General features: G+C 44.5%; 1 protein-coding gene across 5 annotated transcripts in view; it reads right to left on the reverse strand.

Moving 5' to 3' along the window:
* MGLL (monoglyceride lipase) overlaps positions 1-25778 on the reverse strand; it is a 107435-nt gene that overhangs the window by 59414 nt on the left and 22243 nt on the right. For 3 of the 5 annotated variants that reach the window (XM_056337181.1, XM_056337182.1, XM_056337183.1), the window contains exon 3: positions 5456-5594. In XM_056337181.1, coding sequence (XP_056193156.1) covers positions 5456-5594 — 139 coding nt within the window. Of the gene's footprint in view, positions 1-5455; positions 5595-6176; positions 6674-6696; positions 7058-25778 lie in introns of those variants that run through there. The other 2 variants (XM_056337185.1, XM_056337184.1) reach the window with 2 other exon arrangements.

Consider the following 25778-nt stretch of genomic DNA (forward strand, 5'->3'; position numbering starts at 1 on the left):
TGAGTTTTTCAACACAATCTCAAGACCATTTTCTTCTTTTCTCCTATTTCTACCTCTGATGTTCATCGTGTTGGACAGCACTGTTTCCAAGAGTTTGTCAGGTGGCACACTGAGAACCAACATAGATTTTGCTTCCGTTGCTGCTGTCTCAGAACCAGGATGAAATTTCACTGCTCTGAGATTCACAACAGGGAACTCCCGTTGTTCCCACCTTGTTCCCACACACCTGTGTCACAAAGCTGGACGGACACTTGTGCTCAGAAGTTGATCCTAACAGGGCAATGAGCAAAAGAGTTTAATTAACTAATACAACTGTTATTCCCTTTGTTATTTGCTTCTTTCCTTGGGTTCTGTGGAATAAAAGGGAGGTTTGCTTCTGTCAAACATTCTTGTGGGGACTGAAAAAAATTATCCCCCTGAGAAAGCGTGTTGGAAGCATCTACAGGAAGAACCAAAGCTGCTCTCCTGTCTGTCAGAGTCCCTCTTACATGAAGCTGTTTGCTAATTTGCCCATCCTCTGGAAATGCATAAGAAATCCTAAAAGGATGCCCTGAGTCACAGTGAATAAGACAGTCACGTGGAGCACAGACAACATAGGGATTAAAGGAACACATCCATGGCTGATGAATGGAAGGAAGGCTTTAGAAACTCAGGCAATAGTAGTACAAGCAAAGCCTGGAATGTTGACTCAACCATGATAATTGTTATTTCCCTTCTGCGCTATGTACAATGTGATCAGACACACAGAGGGAGCTGAATTCATCCAACAACAAACTGCTGCCACAAGCCACTTTGCCCCGTACACATTTGGCCCCTGAGCATTAACTGGAAGTCGACCTCCTTTGTAGGAACAAAAGTGTTCCTCAAGAGTGACACGAAGTTAGAAATCCCTTGAAGTATTTCTAGAGACTAACACCACACAGTATAATTAAAGACATTATAATTAGCGACTTGATTACCTCTTCTTTGACTCCACTTTGGTTTATTTAGTTATTTATTCATTTTCGAAGGGTCTGAAAGTTAAATTCAACTTTGTCATCTGCTCATGCTGGGAGCTGTGCTGTTCTTCTGAAAATGCCATGGAAATGCTGGTAATGAGGTGCCAAAATCAGCAAGCAATATTCACAGTTTAAGGGCCAGTTCAAGTAAGAAGGCAGCTTGTATTTCTGCACCACACACGCTTCTGCAAAGTCCTTGGGGAAGACAGAAATATATTTTCTCCTTATTTGCTTGGCCTTTCATTGCTAACAAATCAGAATGAATGACAGGCATTTTTCAAGGAAGAAAAAGTGAGTGATTTTTGTTTGTTTAATTTTGTCTTTTTTAATCACACTTGCTGGGTGTAGAACTGAAAGAACTCCTACGAAGACACTGTTTACTCAGACAATTGCAATTCTGTTCACTTAAACCACGGTCATGATGTCTGAAGTTGAGCCAACCCATGTCAGTGTACATTAACAATTGATCAGGAACATATCTGTGACCCACACGTGTCTCAGCTTTAGGCAGTCTCCTCAGGCAGAGCACTTCAGTCATCTAAGTAAGTAGACCCAGAGACCGCTACGTGGACAGATACACAAGCATCATGCTAATTAGCCAGATAATGATTTCTGTTTGATAGATGAGGAAGTTCAGATACAAGGATGTCTGGAACCCACATTTTCAAACGCATCCTCTAACTACAAGTGTTTCAAGCTTCAAGTGTCCAACCTAAAGTGGCTGATCTACAGGGAGAGAGCTGAGCATCACTTCATCTGAAGTCAATGGTGCCTGCAGGCTATTAGCACCTTGGAAAAAACTACTCTGGGTCAATAAATCTCACAGGGTTTACGTGAGGTCAAGCAGAGGGGCTGGAAGTGCCTCATTCAGAACAAATGGTGCTTATCTGGGCAGTGACAGGACCAGCTGAAGCATCCAGAAAAGGCTATGGAGATACAGAACACAGAGGAAAAGAAGGTCATCTCTGAACCTTTCCAGGCCCTTTAGGGGCCTCAAAGGAAATGCCTTGACTTCTCCTCCCAACTTTCCTTCCCCTTCCTCATCCCACCTCTATTCTTAGCAGCTTTGTCTGAGAGCTGGGAACAGAGCGTGGTTTCTTAATTCCTCACCTCCTATTACCTCATGTTTTGACTCGGATGGCTCAGGGTGGTGGCAGAGGTTTTAACCTTGCATGGAGCCGCTGTTTCTGTTTACACAAAGGCTGTTCTCCCATTAAATAGGATTTCCTCAGCTACTGGGACACGTTACAGGCACGAGATCAATCTGCTTTGGTACCAACTATTCCCCTCCTTTAGACAACATTACACGGTCCTGAAAACGCCCTGCCTTGCCCAGATCTTAAGCTTTGCACTCGCTAGTGAGCACTCGGTGATAAAGAGTTACCTGTTTTCATGCTCCACATACTCTAGCGTTGGCACGACACATGAAAACGACACCAGAACATACTGCTCTTTCTTCCCTGCTGCATTCAACAAGACCACTTAATTACATCTTAAGGTGAAACTGGCTCAACAAGTCGGGCAGCCTGCAGGGCTGCTGGCCAGGGAGTCCCACCTGCACCGCTGCCAGCAGACAGCAGTAGAAGATGACACCCAATCCCCCGCTCTGCTGTTGGGAGTGACTTCCCACCCAAGAAACAAGTGGAAAATACTGTCAGCCTCCTTCCTTAGTTCCATTACTCCCTACTCTATCTACCCCATCTAATCATCATGACATCTGAGTGCCTTTGTGTGTCAGCTTCCTGCGAAGTAATCACCTAAATCCCCCTTGGAAACAAAGCAGACCCTGCTGAGGAACTCACAATAGGTGCCTTTCACTTGCAGGACAACCTTGGCCTCGGTGGCACTTACAACAAAGCTTCCATATGTGCACCAGTATGGGCTGATCAGCCAGATCAACACCACACAGGATCAGAGACTGGGTATGTGCGAGCACGAAGCAAAAGAGCCTCACAAAATTTCTCCATCTTCCTGACAAATGTTTTTTTTTTTTAAAAAAAAAAAACACACTAGAGCACATTAGCCTGCCACAGCCTTCATCCACCTTTGTGAGTCTGTCTGAGATGAAAGAGGAGCACCAGCTCAGCAGGGCTGTGTGTCGGTCGGCCCCACTCTCAAAGTCTCACTTGCTTTTGTCTGCTCTCCAACCCCAGGCTAGGGCTACTTTTTAATTTTTCCTTTGGCACATATCCCATTTTTCCCCCCTCGCCTCCCTGGGGGAGGGATCAAGGATGATAAGTTCTATTCTAAGAGAAGACAAGTCAATGATAACCTTTGGGCATCTGCAGTGAAGAGGTATTTCTATAGCTCTAGCTGGGATTATACGCATAATGGATCAATGAAAGATCCCACCGCTTGACAGTTATAGTGTCATTCATTAGCGTTAAGATTTGAACCTGAATCAACAATTGAGTTAGAAGATTGAAAGAATCGGCTTCAGCATTTGAAACAGAGTAAATTATAACATGCCTGCAGAAGTCCCCTGAGGTGCCTCTCTTTCTCTCCCTATACATACATACATATATATATATACATAACTTTTGCTGAACATTTAAAATTAGATTAAAGTTGCTGAGCTTCTACATATGAAGCAGAAAAAGCAGAGTTACTTATGAAAAGTGGGAGGGGGGGGAGTATGTATTTTTGGTTTGCCTATCAAAGTACTTCAAGAGCATTCTTGACTGCAGGATCTAGGCACTGACTTGTTATTCAGTCACTTGCCATCTCTCTCATACATAACAATGTGAAAAGAGCTATTAATAAACAGTACGCCCCCTCCTTATACACAAACATGCAAACACACACACACATGCACTTAGGAACCACTTGTAAATGAGCAACACTGATCCCATCCACTTTTGTTGTCACAAAACTAGGGCAAGCTCACTCTCAATTAACTGCTTGGTGCACAGAGCCCTCAAAAAAATTAACTACCCAAAGGTAGTTAATTACTACCTAGAGACACCAAGTTTTAACTCTCAGCTCTTTATCATCCTTTCATTTCTGGATCAAAGACCCATCAACTCACTACTAATTTGCTAAGAAATTAAACATGAAAAAAAGAAAGCAGTTCCACAACTGGGTGAAGAATGTTGTGGGCAGTTAATGATTAATTAGCATTATAATACAAGACAGCCCGGTTTCACAGGAGAAGCTTATTTTGATAGGGCTTTTTTCCTGTAGAGGAAATCTTGAGGTTGGTGCAAAGACTATATAAAGCATCAGTGCCAAAAACTTTCCTCCTTGTTTCTGAAAGGCAGTGAGTAGAAGTAACTATAAAATACCCTGTGGACCAGGTGATCTTCAACCAAGAGCCATGTCCTACAGCCCAACGAAGTGTGATGGCGCTGTAGCGGAGTGGCTGCACTGTCCTCCCCTCTGGGGACAGTGTACTTCAGTGCTTGCCCACCTCCATGTTATTCCCATTGCTCCTTAGTCCGCGGGCATCAAACACAAGGTCAGCTAACTTGGACCCGTATCCACCTCTCAGCACAGCTGCAGGCTGATTTGGACACAGAGTAATGTTGGGTGGTCAAGGGAAAAGTTTAACTCCCTACAACAGCTTGAACAACTTTTTCCTGTGACTGTTTTCTAGCTGTATAAAATCAACATAGCTTTTCCTGTTGGCTTGCAGAAAAAGAAAACTATAGATATCCAGATGCTTATGAAGTAGCCACCTATATAACTAGCGGTAGCATAAACGTATGCCAAGCCAGCAGATACTGGGTGGACGACGAAAGATCATAGCTATGGGAGGAACAGAGACAGCTTTCTATAGCAGATCATAATCAGCACACAATCAGCATAGAAAGCTATTAGAGTAAAAGGGATTATTTACATTACGACAAAAACATTAGAGAAATTTCTCTGCCTGCTTCCTTGTCTGTGTTTATTACTGAGGGCAGTTTTGAAACTGCAGATGCCAGTGAAAGAGCTCCCTAAATCATTCACTAACTATAAATAATTGAGACAAAAAATCCAACAGTCAAAAAGCAATGCAGTCAAACCATATTCTGCCTGTTGTCCTGAGATTTCAGCTACTACTGCTGAAACTGAAGTCAGACGCTGATGTCTAATTTGTTGACACTGAGAAAATCAGAAAGAGTACGCATCCCTCAGCCTGTATCCCACCCCTCCCTGGCTGCATGTGCTATTAGTCTGAAGATAGTTGTTTCTTGCTGATAGGCATCAGCCACCTGGATGCACCGCCTGGGTAGCATGCCTGAAATGACAGTAACTCCATGTTTTATATCTGTATGGCCGACTTGAGTGAGTAAAGGTTTGGGAATTGCAGCCTTTACAGTAGAGGCTCTCTCAGATGACAGAAATCTCTCTTAGCGGCTCTGTAAAACTCCATGCACACAGCCCTGTAACGCCATTCAAGCTATAAATAGTAATCACATGAACAGTCTTATTTACTGGTAGTAAAAAAAGGACGTTTGCTTGAAAGCACTCACCTGGGAGTTGCTGCTGGCTTCCAATACCTGCAGAAGAGATGCTGCCCATCAGCATTGATGATATGGGGCAGGTCCTTGTACGGGATGTTTTGAGGACTCCGCTTTGGTGAACTTTCCTCTGGCATTCTGGAAGAATGACCTACAAGGTGTTGGAAGAAACAAGACATACTTCAAAACAGGTGAAGGCAAGATAAAGGCTGATGGGCTTGGTAGCCACAGACATTCGAGAAAGTCAGGCAGTAAGGCAAGCACCGCTGATGGGGGTCTCCCTCCAAAATCCCAGCCAAAGACCCCCCCCCAAATCCTTACTACTTTAAAACAGAAATGTAGCATTTTGTGTTCAAAAATGCTCACATCTGGGGGGAGGGCATTGGAAGGGGGGGGGGGGGAAGTAGGGAAGATCAATCCACCATCACTACTTCATTACAGCTCTCTCTCCCCCACTTCTCCCATCTGTGTTTATTTTGCATCATTTCGTGAAACGGATCCTAAAAAGAATATTTTAACTGCAATCAAGTACAGATTGTGCAGCAACTGCCACAGAAATGAAAAGACAGCTGCATAAAAGATTTATCTCTGCCTTAACATCTCCAAAGAACAGCGGAGGGTACGCAGCAGAGGTATCTGCCACCTTGTCATCATTAAGATCTTCTCTGGCATCTCAAACAGGAAGGTGGCGGCGGTGGGGAACGAAACATTTCCAGGAGAATTTGCAACAAACCTGTTTTCATCCTGTGCAAGGGTTTGCATTCTAGTGAGGAGCCGGCATCGCAAGTTAAACGCAAGCAGATAAGGCTTTTTGCATCTCGCTGCGGAGACGCGTTCACAGTCCGCCAGCCAGGCAGCCCCCACGGTCCCCGGTGGGTGCCCGGCGGGTCCCTGCGGGCGGCTTCGCTGCGCTGCGCTCCGGGCGGGCTGCGCGCCGCAGCTCCGCTCCCCGGCTGGCTCGCTCTTTGAGGAAAGTCGCTTGGGTAATTCACCACTTCTTGTTCATCACTTTTTTTTTTTTTTTTTCCTCCTTCTCAAACAAATTGCGTGTGTGGGCTGAAGTGGCGGTGGTGGGAGGGGAGGTTGGGAAGGGTGGGGGAGAGGGAGGGCTGACGAGTGGGAAAGCTGCACTCCACTTTCCAGAAGCTGCTGCACACACATCAAAGGCACCTTGAACACATGCAGCTGGGGCGGCTCAGAAAGTTCCTGCCGCTGCAGGTTGTTTGCAACTTTACTTCCTTCCTGCCACTTACAGTTCGGAGGCCACGGCGACCGGGGGAGGCGAGGGAGGGGGAGACCTTGTTCTCAAAGCGATCCCCGCTGCGAAGCCATCTCGCGTGTGAGCGCAACTTCCCCAGCCCCTGGCTGCCAGGCGGGGAGCGGGAGGGAGGGGACGAGGAGGAGGAGGAGGAGGAGGAGGAGGAGGGATCCAGGCACCGGCGCGGTCCCAGGTCGCAAGCCCCACGCACGCATCCTCCCGCCGCGGCGGGGCGGGCGGGCTCCCCGCGGCCCCCGGCGGAGCCGCAGCCGCAGCCGGAGCCGAGCGCTCCCTCCCGCCGCGACGCGCCGGGCGCACCCGCAGGCGGCGGAGGGGCGGGCGGGGACGCGCCCCGGACGCGGCCGCTGCTGCCCCCGCCCGGGCTGGGCTCGGTGGGGCCGCGCTGGGCGCCGCCGGCCGGGCGAGCGGCGGGGGCGAGCGGCGGGGCGGGGCGGCGGGCAGGGCAGGGCAGGGCGGGGACCGGGGGAGCCCCGCGGGGGGAAAGCGGCTCCCCCTCCCCACGGCAGTGGCGGTGCGGGGCTCCCCGCCGGTGGGGGGGTGTCCGCACCGGGGGGGGAGTGGTGTCCGCACCGGGGGGCTGGTGTCCTCACCGGGGCGGTGGACCACACCGGCTGCCTCCTCGCTGACTGCCCCCGGTGGCGGGCTCGGCCGGCCACCAGTGCCAGCGCCGGCTTTTGAACGGCGAGCTGAGCGAGGGGAGACGCGCTGCCGGCCGGGCTCCCCCCACCGGGACCCCTCGTTGTCGCCCCACATCCAGACTCCACCGTCTGCATTGGGACAGGCAGCTCTTCGGGCCGGGAAGCCCCACCAGAAAGATGGAATCTATCAGACACCCTCTGAGGAGCTGCCAAGCCCCTCGCTCCGCACCCGTGGTGGAGGCGATTTACACTGTGTATCATTTACACACCCACAATTAATAGTGCACCTAATCACCATGGGCTATATGCAATACCGATGCTGGAACTGAGACCTGTTCGATGGTCTGTGATGCTCGCTTATAAAAATGGTCACAGCAAGGTTCCCCGAAGTTAAAATAGCTTCCCAGCCTCCAGGCATCCCAGTACTGAGTTCTGCCATGTAATGCTGGTAAGTGCTCAGCTTTTACTGAGCACTTTAAAATCATTTATATTAAGTGTGCAGATTCAGGCCTTTTATGTTTCACCAGGCTAATATTACAAACTTTAATTTTTACATGCCCACATGCACTTAGAGGTCTCGGGCCTTTTAAAGAAGCGGCAGCTATTATCAATATCTTTTAAAGCTAGGCAATGTGCTCGCTGAGTCCAAACGTGGGAACAAAGGCTGGAGAAAGGAAAGAAATATATGCTAACAATAATAACAATAAATGCAAAACCTCAGAGATAATCCATATAAAATTAAAAAGGAAATAAAACCTAGATTTGTTCCTCTTTCAGTGTCATTTATATTAAATGCCCTGGGGTGTGTGTGTGTGTGTGTGTGTAGTTATCAACGGCAAAAGCAAAATTACATATTCCTGTAACTGCTGTTGTTTGGGGAAAAAAAACCCCAACAAATACAACATTTATGGTTGTTTATAATAAACAAGATTTAGGTCAGATGAGGTCTTAACCACAGCCCTGGGAGCTTGCTTGGAGGTGTATCATTTGCTAGGCCAGCCACTGAGCTACTGTCTGAGCATGGCCGGGTGGAATTACAGGGCTATCGCAAGCCAGCTTCAGAGTTGGAAGAAGCAAGGGCATATATATTTATTTAAAGGATAAAGATCAGATAATAACTGGATTAAGAAGAAAAAAAGAAGGAAAGAAGCCTCTTCCCCTGCTCACAGTTTATCTGCCAGGAACACTTTACTGCTTTCCCTACAGCCATCCATGAAACCTGATGGCAGGAGCAGGCTCCTCTCCCGCTGTGGTGCTGGGAATATCAGAGAGGTGGGGGGAGACAAGGAAAAAGAAATCTCTTTCTAAAATTCAGGATAAAAATAGTGTTTCAAAGAAAATTGCCTTTATTGGGACATGAGGGTGAGACCCTGTCTTTGAGAGCCTGCCCTGGTCAGCCCAGATATATGGCTGTGTGACAGCCTGCTAACCTCCGGGTAGCCAGCCTCGGAGGCAGCACGATTGCGGTCCAAGCTCCACTCTCTGCCAGGCAGAGATTCCCACCATTGCCCAGGAGTGGAGGCTCAGCCGACCCCTCCTTCCCTTCCCCTCGGCTTCCCTGAGCCCCCAGGAAACTGAGGACATTTCTTCTCACGGGTAGCACACCCTCCCACGCCTCATGATAACATCCTAAAAATGAATGAGAGGCAACTGCTGACTAGTTACCTTGTCATTTTGTGGAGTTCAAATCGTGAATGAAAAGCCACCTGAGAAAACTGCATGGAGACTGAAGAATTCACCTAGCTGATACCCAAATGATGCACAGAGCTTTAGCAGAGCAATTATCGCGTACTAGCATCCTGTGAGAAATGAAAGGGATGTCTGAGCATGCAGTATTTATGAGACTGTAACATCTTCTCTTGTCTCGGTGGAGGGAAATGCATTTTGGAAATACAGTTTAAGCTAAATCAACTTCTTAATAAAAAACAGAAATACACTTTGTGAATCTTTACACTAACTCAGTAATTGCTTAAGCCTTCTAGGGAAAGGTGTTTTGTTTATGAAAGGCTGGGCCCTGTTTAGTTTAAACAACTCCATCGACCACCAAGGTACCCACAGGAGTATAGAGAAAAGGATTATACCCTCAAATAAGGCAAATTTTAGGGAAAGAATCAATTGCTGGAATGACAGAGAAAACACCAATAGTGAAAACTTGTTACCACAGCAAGGGGAGAGAGAAAATGGGCTAGAGGGAAGAGGAGGGGAGAGGAGAGGAGAGGGGAGGAAGAGGATGGAGAGGAGACAGCATAGCATGCTGGTGTGTAATTCTGATGGTGCGGTAAGGGAATGGATAGGTAGGATTTTCTTTGTCCTTAGGCTTTCATTCACAAAATGAATTTTTAATGGCTCATATCCCGTTGGCATGCAAAGGTAAATAGACTGTATGAGAGCCTTCTGCTCTGGTTGATGATACCATGCTCTTAAATTGCAAAGGAGTATTTTTGTTTGAGGAGTGGATTTGAAGGGGTGTGGGTGCTAAACTATTTGGGATTCTGCTCACCCAGATCACAAAGAGAACTTTTGCTGACAAGAAGGAGGAAAAAAGTAATAGAGGAGGAGGATGCAATAATAAAATATCTAAAGTAGTATGTGGTTATGGAAGAATCTGCTCCAACAGAAAAATGCTGGAAGTTACAGTAGTCAGGGAGCAGCTGGAGAGAGCAACAGCCAGCACAAGCCAGAGAGCACATGGGGAACAGGGGAGATGAAGCATGAAGAGGAAGAATTAAAATCAAGTGAAAAGCAAAGAAGCCAATGTCTCTAAAGCAGTTGGTTCAGAGTCATTTTTTTGGATTTACCCTTCTCTTTGGCTACATTTTTTTATTCATCCTTAGCCAGAGTGCAGTCATTCAGCTGTACTTATTGGTGCAGTCTGCCTTTGCTTGCCTGTTGGTATTCCCGAACAAGACATGTATGGGGATGAGACAGGAGTGGGGGCTGGGATAAACTGCATTTGTTTTCCTGTAAAATGCCCATGTTAATGTTTTGCAGCCCCCAAAAAAATAAACTTGCTGACAGGCAAATTAGATTGAGATAGAAATTTTTAAAGGACAATATTTTATTGAACGGGTTAAGCTTAACAGTATCAGGAGAAATTATAAGTAGCTTGGCACTGATCTGCAATTCCACAGTTTCATGTACCTCTTCACAAATTAGCGCCAGGCAAAAGGGAAAAGGGTTGAATCGTTAGCACAAGGATGAGTATCACAGAAATTGTTTGCAGGCTTCCACCGATGTGTTGCCTATCAGTAATTTCACTTCCCCTGGTCTATGCCAATAGAATTATTTTGATTAAGCTACAAGTGGTTTGATACTCCTAGATGCAAACTACAGTCAAGTCATACAGTATTTTTAGCATGTAAATAAAAATAATTAGTGGTAAAAATACTCCTAATTTTTTGTGGGTAATAAAAGTTTTGCAAGTAATGCTGTCATTAGACCTTGCTTACAAAGCAGTGACTGCAAACAGTAGCTATGTGAGTGAAGTGATTAGTATTTTGCCTGTGCTCCTTATTTGACAGGACCAAAAATACACACTTAAAAATACACTCTTTGAATATAGGTTTCAGTCCTTTAAACTGATATGTAGAAGATGACCCATCCTACATAGATGCTAATTTGAGAGCTGCTTGTTTTTAATTACAGAAGCAATACACACTTTGTTTGGTGGTTCATTTGGGTTTTTTTAATCAAAAAAACCCCACAAGAATATTAAGAGCAGATTCTGAGGCATTCTTAGTATGAGATATCTAAAAGGCATGCTCTAAAGGTAGGAAAATCAAAATGAAAGGTGTAAATTCTGCCCTAAAGTTTTGACTGTAGAGGGGAAGTTGATAGAGTTATTCTAGCAACCCTCTTGCTTGAGAATCACTCTGCCTTGGGAATAAATATTTTTTTTTATAAGTCTGGAATTGTGTCACCTTAGCTGAGCCTCACTGGGTGCTGCAGGAGACAGCTCACTGTGGATTTTCCCAGATGCCCAAGCCCAGTCCAGGGGCAACGCAGGGAGCTACAGCTGGTCAGGGCACCAGAGGACATGGGCACCGCTTCTCTGCCCCTGGCAGCTTGGGGACATGTAAGCCCCACCAAATTCCCCTTCCTCCTGAATCACTATTTTTTAAAAAATAATTTTCCCCTTTATCATCAGAAGGTTTTATTTAAACACGTGTCCCTTTTTATCGGTGTGGTCCAGTACTGGTTTCTAAATAAAAGTTTCCTGTGCTGGTATATAATTAGTCCAATTTTCCCTCTGGATTCTCTCACATCACGAGAAGAAACTTCAGTGGTTTATGCCCTGGACAGGCACATTGCTGCAGCACTTGAAGGGAAATCCTGTCCTTGTCACTGTGAGAACAGACAGATTAACAAGTCTGTTATGGCATGGCATTTCCTATTTTATTGCAATATGACTGCATGTAGCCATATTACTATTCATAAAATTTTGGTCACCTCGGTAGAAACAGGAGTTTTATGGCAGAAAACATAATTAAAAGGCGTATTAAAGGAAAAGGTTCTGAGCTTTGAATTATAATATACATAAAAATCAGAATAAGACAACATTATAAATTTTCTCCAGATGGAATTACGGTCTCAATTTTGAGAAGTACCTGACCATTCCTTTTCTCATTTCTGTTACTAAGGATGACTGCATAATCCACTTTACAAACCCAGCATCATTGTTTCAGGACTAAATAATACAGCCAAAAGATGCAGCTATTCTGTCGTGGTTAGAGTGATGCTTTATTTTGGTAGCCAAACTGGAAGCATTGACTGGAGCAGAGTTATTATTGTGCCGCCTGGTTTTCTTGCTGCTTTGCAATTGACAAAGCATCATTTATCATGCTTTGCATTCCAATTTTTCTTTGCATGTTTTCCAGCTCATCATAACATAATTATGTTTCTGTTTCTTCCAGCCAGGGGCTGATACTTTCTTTTACTAAGACAACAGCTGCACTGCACAACCTTGATGAATCCCCATAAGGGTAAAATGTGTCTGTGGTGCTTGTTTCTGCCTTGGCAACCCAAATGTTCAAGCTCTTTTTTTATGACAAGTGCTGTTCTAAAATGCACCCAACGCCGATGCTTTCATAGCATTTCTCAAAATGAGGTTTTATATTGTAATTTAGACGTGAAATATTAAACATCCTGGCTGGTTTGTAATTTTAAAGGCTTCTTTTGTAGCATTTCTTTTTATAGAGTTTATAGGTTCATAAACACCGAGATGGAATTTTAGAGGGGCGTAGTTACTGGTGTGCAATTTATTTTTTGAATGAAATTGATTTTATGTGTGAAAATCAGCACAATCTGGAGGTCCGCTTTATGCCTCTAAAAGGCATCTTAAGGGAGCTTTCATGGAACAGGTGAATCATTTCCTTACTTGGCCTCTGTTGGTCCAGGCACACTGCAACGTAAAGGTAATAATACCAACCTCATCTATGAAGTGCATTAACTAGTGGCGGCAAATGCCGTAAAAGACAAGCAGTATGTTTATTATTACTTACTGAGATCTTTTATTTAACCCTAATTTAGTACTTTGAACCTGAGATTTCAAAGAACTTCAGAAAGGAACGATATAATTGTTCTTTTATGGGGGGAAATCAGGGCAGAGAAAAGTGAGGCTCACTGCTGGAGGCAGGCTGAGGGCAGAATCTCTTCTTAATGATCCTGATTTTGTTTACCCAATTATACCATTACTAAATCCCATCTCAGCTCTAAATCTATCCATCACAGCACTGTGAACAACTGAAGCAATAACTTTTTCAGTTGTTAAAAGATTACCCAGAGTTGCAAGTATATGGAATATTGTGTCCCAAACAAAACCACAGCCTGGATAACTACATTCTTCAGAGCAAAATCTTCCCTACAATTTTGCTTTCCATCCTAATCTTCTGGATACTATTACTGCTGCCACCAGCATTGGAAGATTGCTTGCATTCATATATTAAAAAATCAATAATTCTGACGTGGAGGCAGAAGTTTTCACTCGTACGATCAGTCCTATTTACATCTATGTGCACCATCATCTAAGGACACTTTGGGGTATCTGAGCACGAGAGTGTATGTAGCAACATTTTAGTTGTGTCGACCACATGGGTTACCGATGTGATTGCTGGAAAAGCTCTTAGATGTTGATGGAAACTGTAGCTGCCCAGCCAGGGCTGACTTCACCTTCTGTCCATGAGCGGTGAGTGTAATTCTGCCATTGCTAGAAAAGGTAGCAGGCTTATTGTATTGTATATACAATGAACGTGTGGGTCATCAGAAGAGCTTGCCTTGTGCTGTTTCTTCCTTAATAACCCCATGGCAAATCCTGGCAGACTCTGCTCATATATATTTTAGCTTTTTTCTCGTGTACCTTTGGTTTCTTTGCTCAGTCCACTCACACATATTCACTGTAAGATGTGCATTTTCTTTCTGATTCATGTACAGTAATTACTTCCTAACATCTGCCTAACAGATTTTGTAAGAAAAGTAACTCTGCAAATATTAAGAAACAAAAATTTGTATGAAATCTTTGAAATCTCTATTACTGGGGTTTGTTATCCACAGCTGACTGGATTCATTCCCAGCCAGGAAGCTGGTTCAGCAAAACAGCTGCATTAGTTATTTAACTGGAGGCCTGATTCTACTCTTGCTCACGCTGATGTAAATCAGGAGTAGTACTAGAGAAAATAAAGAATATCCCCAGTGTGAAATCTACATTGGAGAAAAAAATAAGCATTATAGTATGGAACAGCAAGAGAATTCTAGCAGCTATCCTGCCATCCTGATATAGATGTTAGGCAGTAATGTCTTACAGAAATTATATACTACGTACACTGTTCACTCCTGGGAGCATTCATCTCTATATATACTGTGGTAGCACCAAGCGGCCAACAAAATTAAGGCTCAGTTGTGCTCAGTGTTGCACCCTAATACCATGGATTCACATGTGACTTATTCTGTACTAAGCACCACATTCATTACTGTTTGCATCTGGCTCCTAATTGTTCCCTCTCAGTTATTTAATTTTTATAGTATCTACTACCATTTACTTTATACCTTCTAGTGTAGGAAAACACCCTCCCTGGTTTTTCTCCTAGGCTGAATTAATGCATGTAATAATTAACCCTGGAGTACACTTGGAGAAAGGGGTTGTCAAATGAGGAGCATTGCAGTGAAAAAGGGGACAAAGCATCCACAGGCAAAGTATTTCCTATATAAGATGACAATGCTATATCTCAGGACAACAAAGGATTATTACCAGAGCCTCATGTGCTTTAGAGATGGACATCTACAATCCTCAAGGCTGTGAACACCCTTCGTATTTGAGCTTTATGTAAATTAGCAGCATCTGCTGTTAGTAACATCAAAAGTCATGGTATCTGAGAGTTCAGTCCCCAAGCCTCATCCTGCTTCCTCCAACACAAGATATCCGTTATGTCTTGGCTACAGTCACTGATTCCCACGTAGCAAAGGTATCTGTGATTTGGTTTGTGCTTTGGAGTCACGAGCATCTGCAGTTTCTATGGGCTGATAGAGTCAGTTTGGATTCCTGTTACAGACCCCTCGGTGGGGCTTCCTGAACGTAGGAACCTTCCAGTTCATGGTACTATGCTTTGATACCAGCTTGTGTTGATTATTTTTACTTGCTGACTTTTCCTAGTACATTACTGAATCTTCTCTGGAGTTACAGTAACTTTTTAAATGGAAATCTGAGGTCTGGAGATGCTATCTTTTCAGCAGAAGAGGAAAGAGATCCTGGATGTAATACCTGCACGAAACTCCATCATTCCCAGACTTTGGGAGGTTTTGAGGAAGAGGATAGCAGGGGGAAGACTGCAACATTCAGCACCAAAGCCAGAGAGCACAAAGCATTTCTTTCCCTCCTGTGCTGTGAAATGTGTATGAGACATCCTGAGCGACGCGTGCGTCCTCAGTCCCCTCCTGAGACCTGCGCCCAGCACCTCAGTGCCAGCAGGGGTGGGATTACAGCAGCAGCTCTGCTTTGGTTTGCACCAAGTATAAAATCACAGCCTGTGATTTTGTAGGGTTCAGTCTGAAATAAGACAGGAGTGGAACCAATCCAGCAATGTCTGCCTGAGACCCAGACCTCCCTCTGCAGTCCTGGTCAGACACCTACCCCAGGCTGCAGCCCAGCAGTACAGCTCCCTGCCATGGCTCATCTGCTCCTTCCTCTGCCCCCGATTTCGAATCTCTTCAGCAATATGTTCTGCAACGAACAAGGATTTCTGGGGCAACTTCAGTAGGATCAGAAAGATACTCTTCTGCTGCTTTGAAATCTGTGAGCAGGAACAATTCATTCAGCAGAGCACCCTTGGCCATTCATCTCTATCTGATGATCAAATATATTTTTAATTATCAATCTGAGGTGATTTTTTTTCCCCCCACTAGACAATACCCAACTGTATTGTAAGAGATGCTGGGATTGGGCCAGAGAATTTGGCAGCAAGATATGGAACATTTGGGCTTTCAACACTTAGGAACATATGGAAAGAGGTTTGGAAGATTGCCACATGGGATGTAACTTGGAAGATACTACATTTCTTCATCCTTTTTTATTGTGGACAGAAGTAGAAGAAGTTTTACTTTTTTGAAGGATCCTAATTCCCGTTCATTTTCTATGATGTACTGCTGCTCTGGAATAAGCCACTATGCTCAGTTGCAAGGTTTGAGCAGAATCAGCTGCATGTTTATGGGCAACTGTAGATGGGCAATTAAAAGGGTATTAGTATTGCAGATCTTTCCAAGTTTTTACCTCCTAATTCATGAGATCCCTCGCAGGTGAACTCACAAAGCTACAGTCTGGTGATCATGGGGTGAAAGAGGCTACCTAGTGCCTGGCCTGAGTCAGGATGTGTGCCATTTACTAAGGTCTTTGAGGATGAGGCCGTGCAGGCGGTCCATCTTTCTTGCTCCTGCTGTGACCATCTGTTTCGCTATCACCTTAACGCCCATGGATGGATAGACAGCTCAAGCTGCCTGCCTGCCTCTGGTACACCGTTTCATCATGTGGTTTGGAGCTCCAGCACTGCACTACAAATACAAATGTCACATTTGGGGCAGCATTGGAACGGGAGAGAGGAGCCACCTCCAGCTCAGTGCTCAAGACCGAGCATGTAGGAACCAGCATCATCTTCATACCACTTTAGGGACAGATGCCTCATACCCATGATGGGAGAAGTCTGTGTCTTTCAGAGTTACTGCCTCTGTCAGAAAAGCAGTGCGGGGTTTGCTTTATATTTGGTAACTCATTCAGCATAACCACCGCCTAAGAAAGGTTTTTTAAATGCATTTTTTTGTGGCACAGTTGTGTGCCAGGTTGGGGGACTGCAGCAAACACAGAATTTATTGGAATACACAAACCGGACACCCTTCTTAATTGGCACACAGGCCCTGCATCTTAGTGAATACTAATTAATCTCTCTGACTGGTGGGAAAGCATCGTCATCCTGGTTTAGCGATGAGGGACAAAGACCAAACAGAATGGCAGGGGCTTGTACTGAGTGACAGATAAAGTCACATCAGCCAGAATTGCAGTCATCTTTGGTGTCCTGGATGGTAAATCATCCAAGTTTGCCAAGACTGCATCTGAGCAGGAGGGTGGAGGCACCTGGGGACTCTTCCCTCAGTTCCTGTCCCCAACAGCTCAGTTCAGGGCTGATTGAAGCTCTCATCCCACCCAAGTGCTCAGGTTTCCTTTCCTCCAGAAGGAGCTAAGAGTGATGGGGAGGAGATGTATGCCAGCTCTGCCTTCAGCAGGCAGCTGGAAACCAGCCGGGATATGCATTCACTTCTGGGAACTGGGTAGCACTCTCAGGTCCTGCATTTTTTTTATAGCCTGAATGTTTCTTGCCCACAGATTCATTGTGGCTTTTTATCTTGCATTTTCACGTGACAGTTTTTTTTCAACATGTGCACCCAAATAATGACCACACAGGGCAAGTTCTTGTTATTACTTTGCTAATAGCATGCTGGGGATCACTAAGATACCTCTAGATTATGAAAGGGATAAGTGAAGGTTAAGAAGAAGACATCTAGAAATGGGAATTCAGCATGGAGCAATTGGAGACCAGAGCAGAGGAAAGAGCATCTCCTCCATGGAGCAATTGGAGACCAGAGCAGAGGAAAGAGCATCTCCTCCAAAGGCATTCAAAGATCTGTGGCAATAGTTCTTGAGGACCAGCCGTGTAAGTCAGGAGACCAAAAAGATAGGCAAACCCCAAACTGTTTGAATGGGATTTATTTTAGAATTAAACTTCTGTCTTTCTGAATAAAACCTGGGAAAGATTGGGTGAGTTTCAAGCACATTTTTAGCTTTATATCCTGTGGCTGCAGCATTTCTGAGCCAGCTAAAATCTGATTTAGAATGTTTTTAATATTTTGCCGCTTCTCACAGAACATAACCCGATTAGAGATATTTCTACTTTCTGTGGCTATAACGGCCCCAAGTTCTGCTCTTCTGAGTATGCACTTCCCTTCCCGAGTTTCAGTTTTGGTGCCCATGTAGAAATCTTTTTGACCCTAACACAGTTATAGCCATAATTTTCTTATAGAAATTAAAAATTCCTAAAAATAATGTACAGAACAACCTTTCTACAAACCCTAACGTGATGGGGTTTGCATCCTTATTTGCATCTCCATTCTCATCTCTCCTGATCTAAAAGGAGATAAAATGCTCTCCTATGAGCCCATTCCTTCTGTTTGATTAACTGACAGCTATCACAGGTCTTCCTTCATGCTGTTACAGTTTCATTTCCAGAGAAAAAAAGATGATGGATATAGAGTTCCTGGATTGTGGCACCACTGCAAAAAAAAATCAGGTTTCTGTTTATACCAAAGGACAGGCAGTACCTCCTTAATCAGGCTGTCTGTTCATTGGAAATCAGCAGATATTTTTGCCTGAAAGCATCTGGCAGTGCAGTGTAGCTCAGTAATAACTGATTGTCAGGGGATCAGGAGGGAAACCCCAGAAGAAAGACTGTAGGCACAGTTAGAAGCACTGGTGAGTAGTTGACATTGGGGGCTTTATCTTGCCCTTTTTTAAAATTTTTTTTTCCAGATTGCCTGAATTTGATGGAGGCTCTTTCATTTAAAAGACAGAAAGACCTACAAATTAAGCAACATCCAGCTCCTAATGTGTGAAACTGCAATTTGCATACATTGTGGCAGCTGCTGAGTCGGTCCTTATTACCTCCACTGGAGTGTTAATTTAGCTACAACTTTCTCATTTATTTAAATGAAAAAGCAGCGGGTGGTTGGCATGCCACATTATCTGTCAGGCAACCTGGGAATCAGGGTGACAGGGCCAGAAAGAGATTTCAATTCAGAGGGACTGCAGGGGTGCTGCCCGCAGGACCAGTGGTCACAGGCGAGCTCAGGGTTGCCCTTGGTCTCCTCTAAAGGTCAGCACTTACCCTAAGAAAGAAAAATATCTATGATGTTGTATTTGGACTGACATAGGGAATAGATAATAGGATTAAACTGGAAGTCTCTCTGTTTCTGGTTTTTTTCTCCCTATATATCCACACTGGCATCGTCTATAGGGATATGATAACCAAAATATCATTACTGGTCCTAACATAATGCAAACTGAATAATCAGCATGTGCAGAGCACCTGGTGTAACGTGGTCCAAACCCACCACCAGGGCCTGAATGCACTCTGCTCCTCTGCTCCAGGAGGAGGAGGAGGATGCCAAGGCTGCCCATGTGGGATGTGCCAGGAGCAGCCGTGGCAGCGAGCCGTGCCGGCATCATCACTGCTGCAGCCAGCCTGGAGGTGCTTCCACACACGGCTGATGCCAAGTGGATGCACGGACATCTCAGAGCTACTCACGTGTGGGAAGCAAAGCAAATGCGAGGTGCTAGTTCCCAAATCAGAGGCTGCCTCTGTCTCCCGGAAAAGAGTCTGAGGAGCCCCAGGGGGTTGCTGGGCCGGGAGGAGCAAAGTGCAGTGGCCACACTGGGGAGTCACCTGTGGGCACCGAGTCAAGCGTGAGGCTCTTCCCAGTGCTGTGCCACCCTTTAGCGACACATATGCGTAAAACTACGTATTTGTCAGCAGAGAATGAGCCAGAGCAAAATGCAGAACGAGGGCGAGAGTGACAGGGGAGAGGCGTTTAGTTCAGCACGTTGGTCACAATATTTCAGTGGCAGCAAGGGAAAAACAACGTCTTGTGTGTCTTGATACCACCCAGAGTCCAGCTGCACTGACACAGGTCTCCTCTCAGGTTCAGCCATAACCGACTGTGGCTGGGGGTGCGCTCGCTGCAAACCCTGCCGTGGCTTCACCTACGGACAATCTGCATGCGCCCACCCATCAAAACAGGCTTTCTGCTTTTGGAAGAACTGTAAATGTTGCGTAGCTCTTCCCAAAGTCTGTACTCAGAAAAACATACTCTTGGAAACTTGGTCAGACTTTTTTCCTAAAGAGAGGGTGTTTTTTCCGACAGGTGAATCACTTGCAGCTGAGATTTAGGAGGGAATCTTTGTTCATGTGAGGCCAGAATGTACAACCGGTGCCATGCATAAATTATTCTAAAACATTAAATTCAGCACATATTTCCTAAACACTGATATAATCGCATCAAATGTGTCTCTTCTGTCTCTGACATCTACTTCTTACCGTTGTTTTAAAATACACTGTGTTAAAAGATCACACATTTGTTGTATTGCCACGGATATTCTTCCTTTTGCCATTAACGAAGTTCAGTGAAAACTTTTGTCTTCGCCCACTTCTCAGCCATTCACTTTTATAATTAAAATCACCATGACAACAGATAATGATATCAGAATGAAAGGATTATGACTTAATTACACAAAGAAGGTGAAAACAGGCTTGGCTTACAGCAGAGCGAGCTTTTAATTCTAGCAAAAATATCAGGGCCCTGCTTCACCGCTGTGTTACGGCGTTTGTGTAATCACAAAGCGCTGCCAAGAGCCACCCAGCAGTTGCTCTGCTGCGAGACAGGGTGTCCCGGTTAATTCCGTGAAGTGCAAGAGAAATATTCAGAATTTCATGAGTGATAAAAAGGAATCTGTCTTAAAAGCATTAGTTGGTGTTTTTGTGAAATAGGCTTATTATAGGAATTAGCTTAAGAAACGCACCCATAAAGGAAACATGATTATTAGCATGGTAGCGGAGTGGATTCATATAAATAAAATTCATTACGTGAACACTCCATGTTAACCATCACCATGCTATAAATTGTTCCACATACCAGGAGAACAAGGTAATTTAGGGGATATGGTCCATTTTTATCACAGCTGTGGCATTTCATCAGTTCACTGTTCCATCCTGGCTTCTGTGAAAGCTATAGTATCAGATTGGATATTCTGGTTTCTAAGATAAAGCTGAACTTTTAATGAGAACAATCTGGGAGTTTAGACAACATATATCTTTGTAATCTGATCTACTGAATTTTCTGACGTGAGTAAACTTTATTCACTTCGTTTTTTTCCCTAGTTCTGTTCACAAATTACGTGAAATATGCTTTTTTAAATGATGTCTTAATTTTCCCCCTAAAACCAACAAACTGCTATTAGCAGTTAAGCATTCCTGAAAACTCCCTCCATGGCTTTTGGAAAAACTCTGTAATAAAACCATCAGACTAAAAATCTAGATAAGGAAATACATTTCATTTTTATTTTCTCAGAAGCTGTTATGATCAATCAACGAATTACTATGGTGAATAAATAAATTAATGCCATTTAAAAAGGAATGTTCTGAAAACTCCTTAATGTCTTTCTCAACTAAAAGTATAGGTTCAACATTAATCAATTTTATAACCCTAAATTTTGCTTAATCTTTTTTCCATCCTTGCTTAAACATATGGAGATATAAATAGTGTATTATGGCCCTCTCTATTCCCCTTTGATTTACAGAGTACCAGATCTACAGCTGATGTAAATCAGTGCAGCCTCACTATTCTGGACCAGTTTAGTGGATCTGCTTCTGATTTACATCAACACAAACTAGAAGATAGTCAGGCCTTAAAATATACACGTAATACTTATATTCTGTCAGGAATCCTTATTTTACACATAACTTCAGCTCTTAGCGATCTAGCAAGGGCAGGAGAAACAGTTTGGGGAAATTCCTCTCAGCTGTAGACAGTGGCTTTGGTTTTGAGAGTGACTTGGGTCAATGAGCAACAGCATCTCCCCTGGTGTGGTACCCAGACCTCAGCGGTACGTGGGAGTCAGTGCGATCATCATCTGCACTGCGACGGCCCCAGCTGCCCAGAAACAGCTGCGGCACAGAGCTGTGCCTGTCGTGTGCCTGTGGCAAGCTCTAGGGGAGGGATATAGTCCTCTTGGTGGGCTACTGACGCAAGCGGTGGCCGTGCCACCCCGCGGAGGAGCCGGCTGCTTTTTAGCACTGAGTCTGGCAGGCGGCGGGCCAGGCAGCATGCGGGCAGGGGAGAAGGAGAGCAGCACCGGTGCCAGTCAGCTGCGTCCTAATGTGCCCCTGTGCATGACATTAAATCAGCTCCTTCTCCCAGCCAGGAGCCCAGCAAGGGCTATTTATAGCCCTGGCACCTCGCTGCCCGACAGAAGCTCTGTGCTGCTGTATGAGGTCTCTGTTTCCCTCTCCCACGCACTCTCACGGGCACCTGCCGCTCCCAGCGACGGAAAGGTACATTTAAATCCTTCCCCTACTCAGAGCAGGGAAGAGAAAGGAGTTTGGTGCTGAGATGGTCAGGCAGTGTGGGCATGGCAGGGCCAGGCTGCTCCGGGTGGCTGGGTGTGTGGGAACTTTGTGGGCAGGGGTACTTGAATATATGTCTCGGGGAACCCTTAAAGATGCTGGAGAGGGGGCCTGTACATGGCGAGGCAGGGTCAGCTGCGAGGCAGCTGTGTGGGGAGGAGGCTGTAGGACCCATCGTCGGTGCCAAAACAGAAGCCCTCGCAGGTCCTTACAGTGCCTGCTGTCTAGTTCGTAAAGGAAATGTAAGAGATCAATTACTAAGTCAGGATGGGAACCCCTGAACATCACCCAGCTTGGGGTCTGTCTGCAGCTCTGTGGGCTCTGCCAGCGGTGTGGGAACAGGACCAGCCAGCGGATGCAGTAATTCCAGTGTCGGAGGTCTGTGCACGGCAGGGCTTTGCATACTGCACAAGCCTGCAAACATCTAGACTTGCTTCCAGCAAGGAAGCTGGGAGAAACTGTTACTTCTCCCATCAAGGTATCTATATGTACCTATACATCTGATCCTTATCATCAAGAGGCTGAACATTTTTAACATGAGGCTTCAGCAGGGGCTGCAGGTGTGGCACCAATCCGTGTTAGTGCAGGGGCCATTTTGGAGGTGGTGCTGTGGTGATGCCATGGGTTGCCCTGAATTTTCTTTTCTGTGGGTATGGACATGCCCAGATGTTTGCTTGGTAGTGATTGCAATTGAAACTAGAGAAATTTATAGGGAAGGCTGGACTCAAACAGTAATAATGGAATGCTGACGTCAAGTTATAAGGGTTTACAACTTGCAATTTATTTTAATTTCACTGCTGAGTGACTGGGTTATTAGACATTTTACTAGCATTTGCTCACCAAATGGATACGTACTTCAGAGTTTTCTGCAAATATTAGCAACTAGAGTTCACAGTCTTTTCTGTTGTAAAAATGCAAATAAAGCACAGTTTGCGCCAAGTTATTAAATTACGTTTCTTTTAATTGTGATACATTCCAATTTCCACTGTATGATATAATTGTTCCAGAAAGCCTTTCCTACACTTGCCAGTATGTTTAGATCAATGCAAAAAGAGAAATCTCTAAGACCTTTGCCAGGCTGCTTAAAGAGCTACTGAAATACATTTTAGAAATACATTTTCCTTCTGCTGGCATCTGTCATTGGAAGTGTAAAAAACTTGTGCATCCCCCTTCTGTGAATGAGCACTTTGCCATTTCAATTAGATTTGATATGTAAGAAAAATGATCTGCACATGTGAACTGTAAAAGAGACGGCTCTGTATGTCTGTATATATTTAGCTTCCATTCTTCTCATGCAATTAATGCACATACTTAGCTCAGACTGGGCTTGGTTATAGGCATTTGTTTGTGAACAGAACTACATCCATTTTCTACTTAAATCGTGGGATTCTTTTGACTGATTTCACTGAGCTTTGAATCAGAGTAAGATTAAGGTCAGGTGAAGGCATATTTGAAAAGATGGCCCACAGGGTCTTTCATTTTCAGCTGCTTTGATTTTTTTCATGAATCTATAACAGTTTAAAGAAAAAAAATATGCCTGGTATTTGCTGAGATAGGATCAATATTAATCCAATCCCATATCTAGGCCTCTGTTTTGGCAGTAAACAGAGCCTAAACTGTCAAATCTTTCCAGAATCATAAACAACCCAAAGGCTTTGAAAACTGATCAAAGCATCTTCAGGTCTCCGATGGTCAAATGCGCTCCCAAACACAGTTCTGAAGCTTTGCAGCCTGCTTGAAAATCTCACTGTTAGGTGTCAAGCTTCTCCTAACCCAGAGAGCCTTATTAAGTCCCTTTTTATTTTTAATTAAGAGCAACGAAATGGAAAAGAAAGTAAATAAGCTACTGGGGAAAGGAGAGGCTGTGCCTGTAGCAGTGCAAGTGGAGAGCCCGCAGGCTCTGCTGGCAGGGGGATGCTTGCAGCAGCAGGGACGCAGTGATGCACTCAGGGGAACGCAAACACTGCCACAACTGTCTGCATCGATGGCAGCAGCTTGTAGGTCAGCAGCCTGTTTTTCTGCACTGAGAGCCTCCTTTTACACCACTTGCAGACTGTAACTGGCTGAGCAAGCTCCCATGAGCATGCCTGGCAGCACACATCCCTATGGATAGCTGGCCTATGCTTGGCTATCGCGAGACCTTGGACTGCCTTGACTCAAGCTCCTCAGTATCAGATGGCATGTGTAAAAAAACCACAGGGTGCCACAGGGGCTGAGGCAGGGAAATGGTTAAAATCTCTCTCAGAAGGATTGCTATACTTTATCTTATATAGGCCAATGACATAATTTGATTTGTAGTGCTCACAGTTTCAAAACCCCCAAATTCCTCCTTCCCCGCCAGCAATACATCAATTCAGAACACCTGAAAGGTACCTGCTGTGGGGCTGGTCCTGGGAGATGGGTAGGTTCAGCAAGGAGAGCTCTTTTTCTGACTTTAATGGGAAGCAGCTCACGTCATCTGGCAAACCCAAGCAATTTAAGGCTGAAGTTTTACCTTTACAAGCGATGCAGATGCTTCAGTTCCTAAACTGCACAGTGAGCTTAGGGAGGACTTGGACTTCTGGTTAGAAGCCTTTGAAAACCTGAAAATCCTAAATCTCTAAGTGACTAGCAACTGACAGAATATGGAAAACTTCAGGAAAAGTACCCTGGCTGCTAGTAGCTATGGTGATACTTGAGACGCATCCAAACGCTAACATGTCTAATTATCACAGAGAACCATTTACCTGTATGCCCTCTCAAACTGTATAGACATACATTTTCTAAAAAAAATTGGATATTCTCCCGCTTAATGCTCTGCCACAAGTTTGATTTTTTTATCTGGATAGGATGGATGAAATTAATTCAAGAAATAATATCTACGTGTTCCCCGAAACTGTGAGTGACCTTTCCAGCACAGATATCTAGCCACAGACTAGAGATGCTTTCTAGCCTGACCACTGATAACTATTCTCTGAATTTGCTTTTTTCAGCCAGTTAGGCATCTAACTTTTCTTGATTTAGTCAGTTGATTTCATCATAGTTTGTAATGATATCAGGTAGGACCATACCGGTAACTTCACTCAAGACAAAGTATCTAATTTATCCCCTATTTTCCCTGAAAAAATGAAGAAAATTAGATTGGATTGACACAATTTGTTCTTGATAAATAGGTGCTATAGCTGCTTTTATCGCCTTATTACCCTCAAAATTCTTATAACTCAATCATGTAATCATTTCTTCCGGCATCTTTCCAGGTATCAGAATTAAGAGAATTAAGTTCCTATTATCCTATAGCTATGGGAACATCTATAATTCCCTGGAAGCTTCCTTTTTATATATTATTCTATCTTTTCCTTTTACTAAGGTTAGCGTTATTACTTGCCCTTCTCCAGCACTGCAGGATCTTTTGCACACCTTAAAATCTTGATCTTAAATGCCAGCACAGCCTTCATAATTAAACCCCGAGATTATAACATTATTATCATCTGGGTACTGATTTCTGCCTCACTGTGGCTGTCAGCCAAATGTCATAATGCATACAATTAACAGATTTGCTTCCCAGCTTACTGATAACAAAGGAAGCACAAATAATTCATAGGCAGAGGCACCGGTTCTTTGATGTGACTGAACTCTGATCCTTTCAGCACCTGAAGGGAGGCAGGCTGAAGACAGGGCAACCTCATTAAGGCGAAGAACAAGAAAGCAAGCAAGCAGAGGAGGAAGAG

Source organism: Falco biarmicus, chromosome 4, assembly GCF_023638135.1.
Source record: "Falco biarmicus isolate bFalBia1 chromosome 4, bFalBia1.pri, whole genome shotgun sequence".
Taxonomy (NCBI): domain Eukaryota; kingdom Metazoa; phylum Chordata; class Aves; order Falconiformes; family Falconidae; genus Falco; species Falco biarmicus.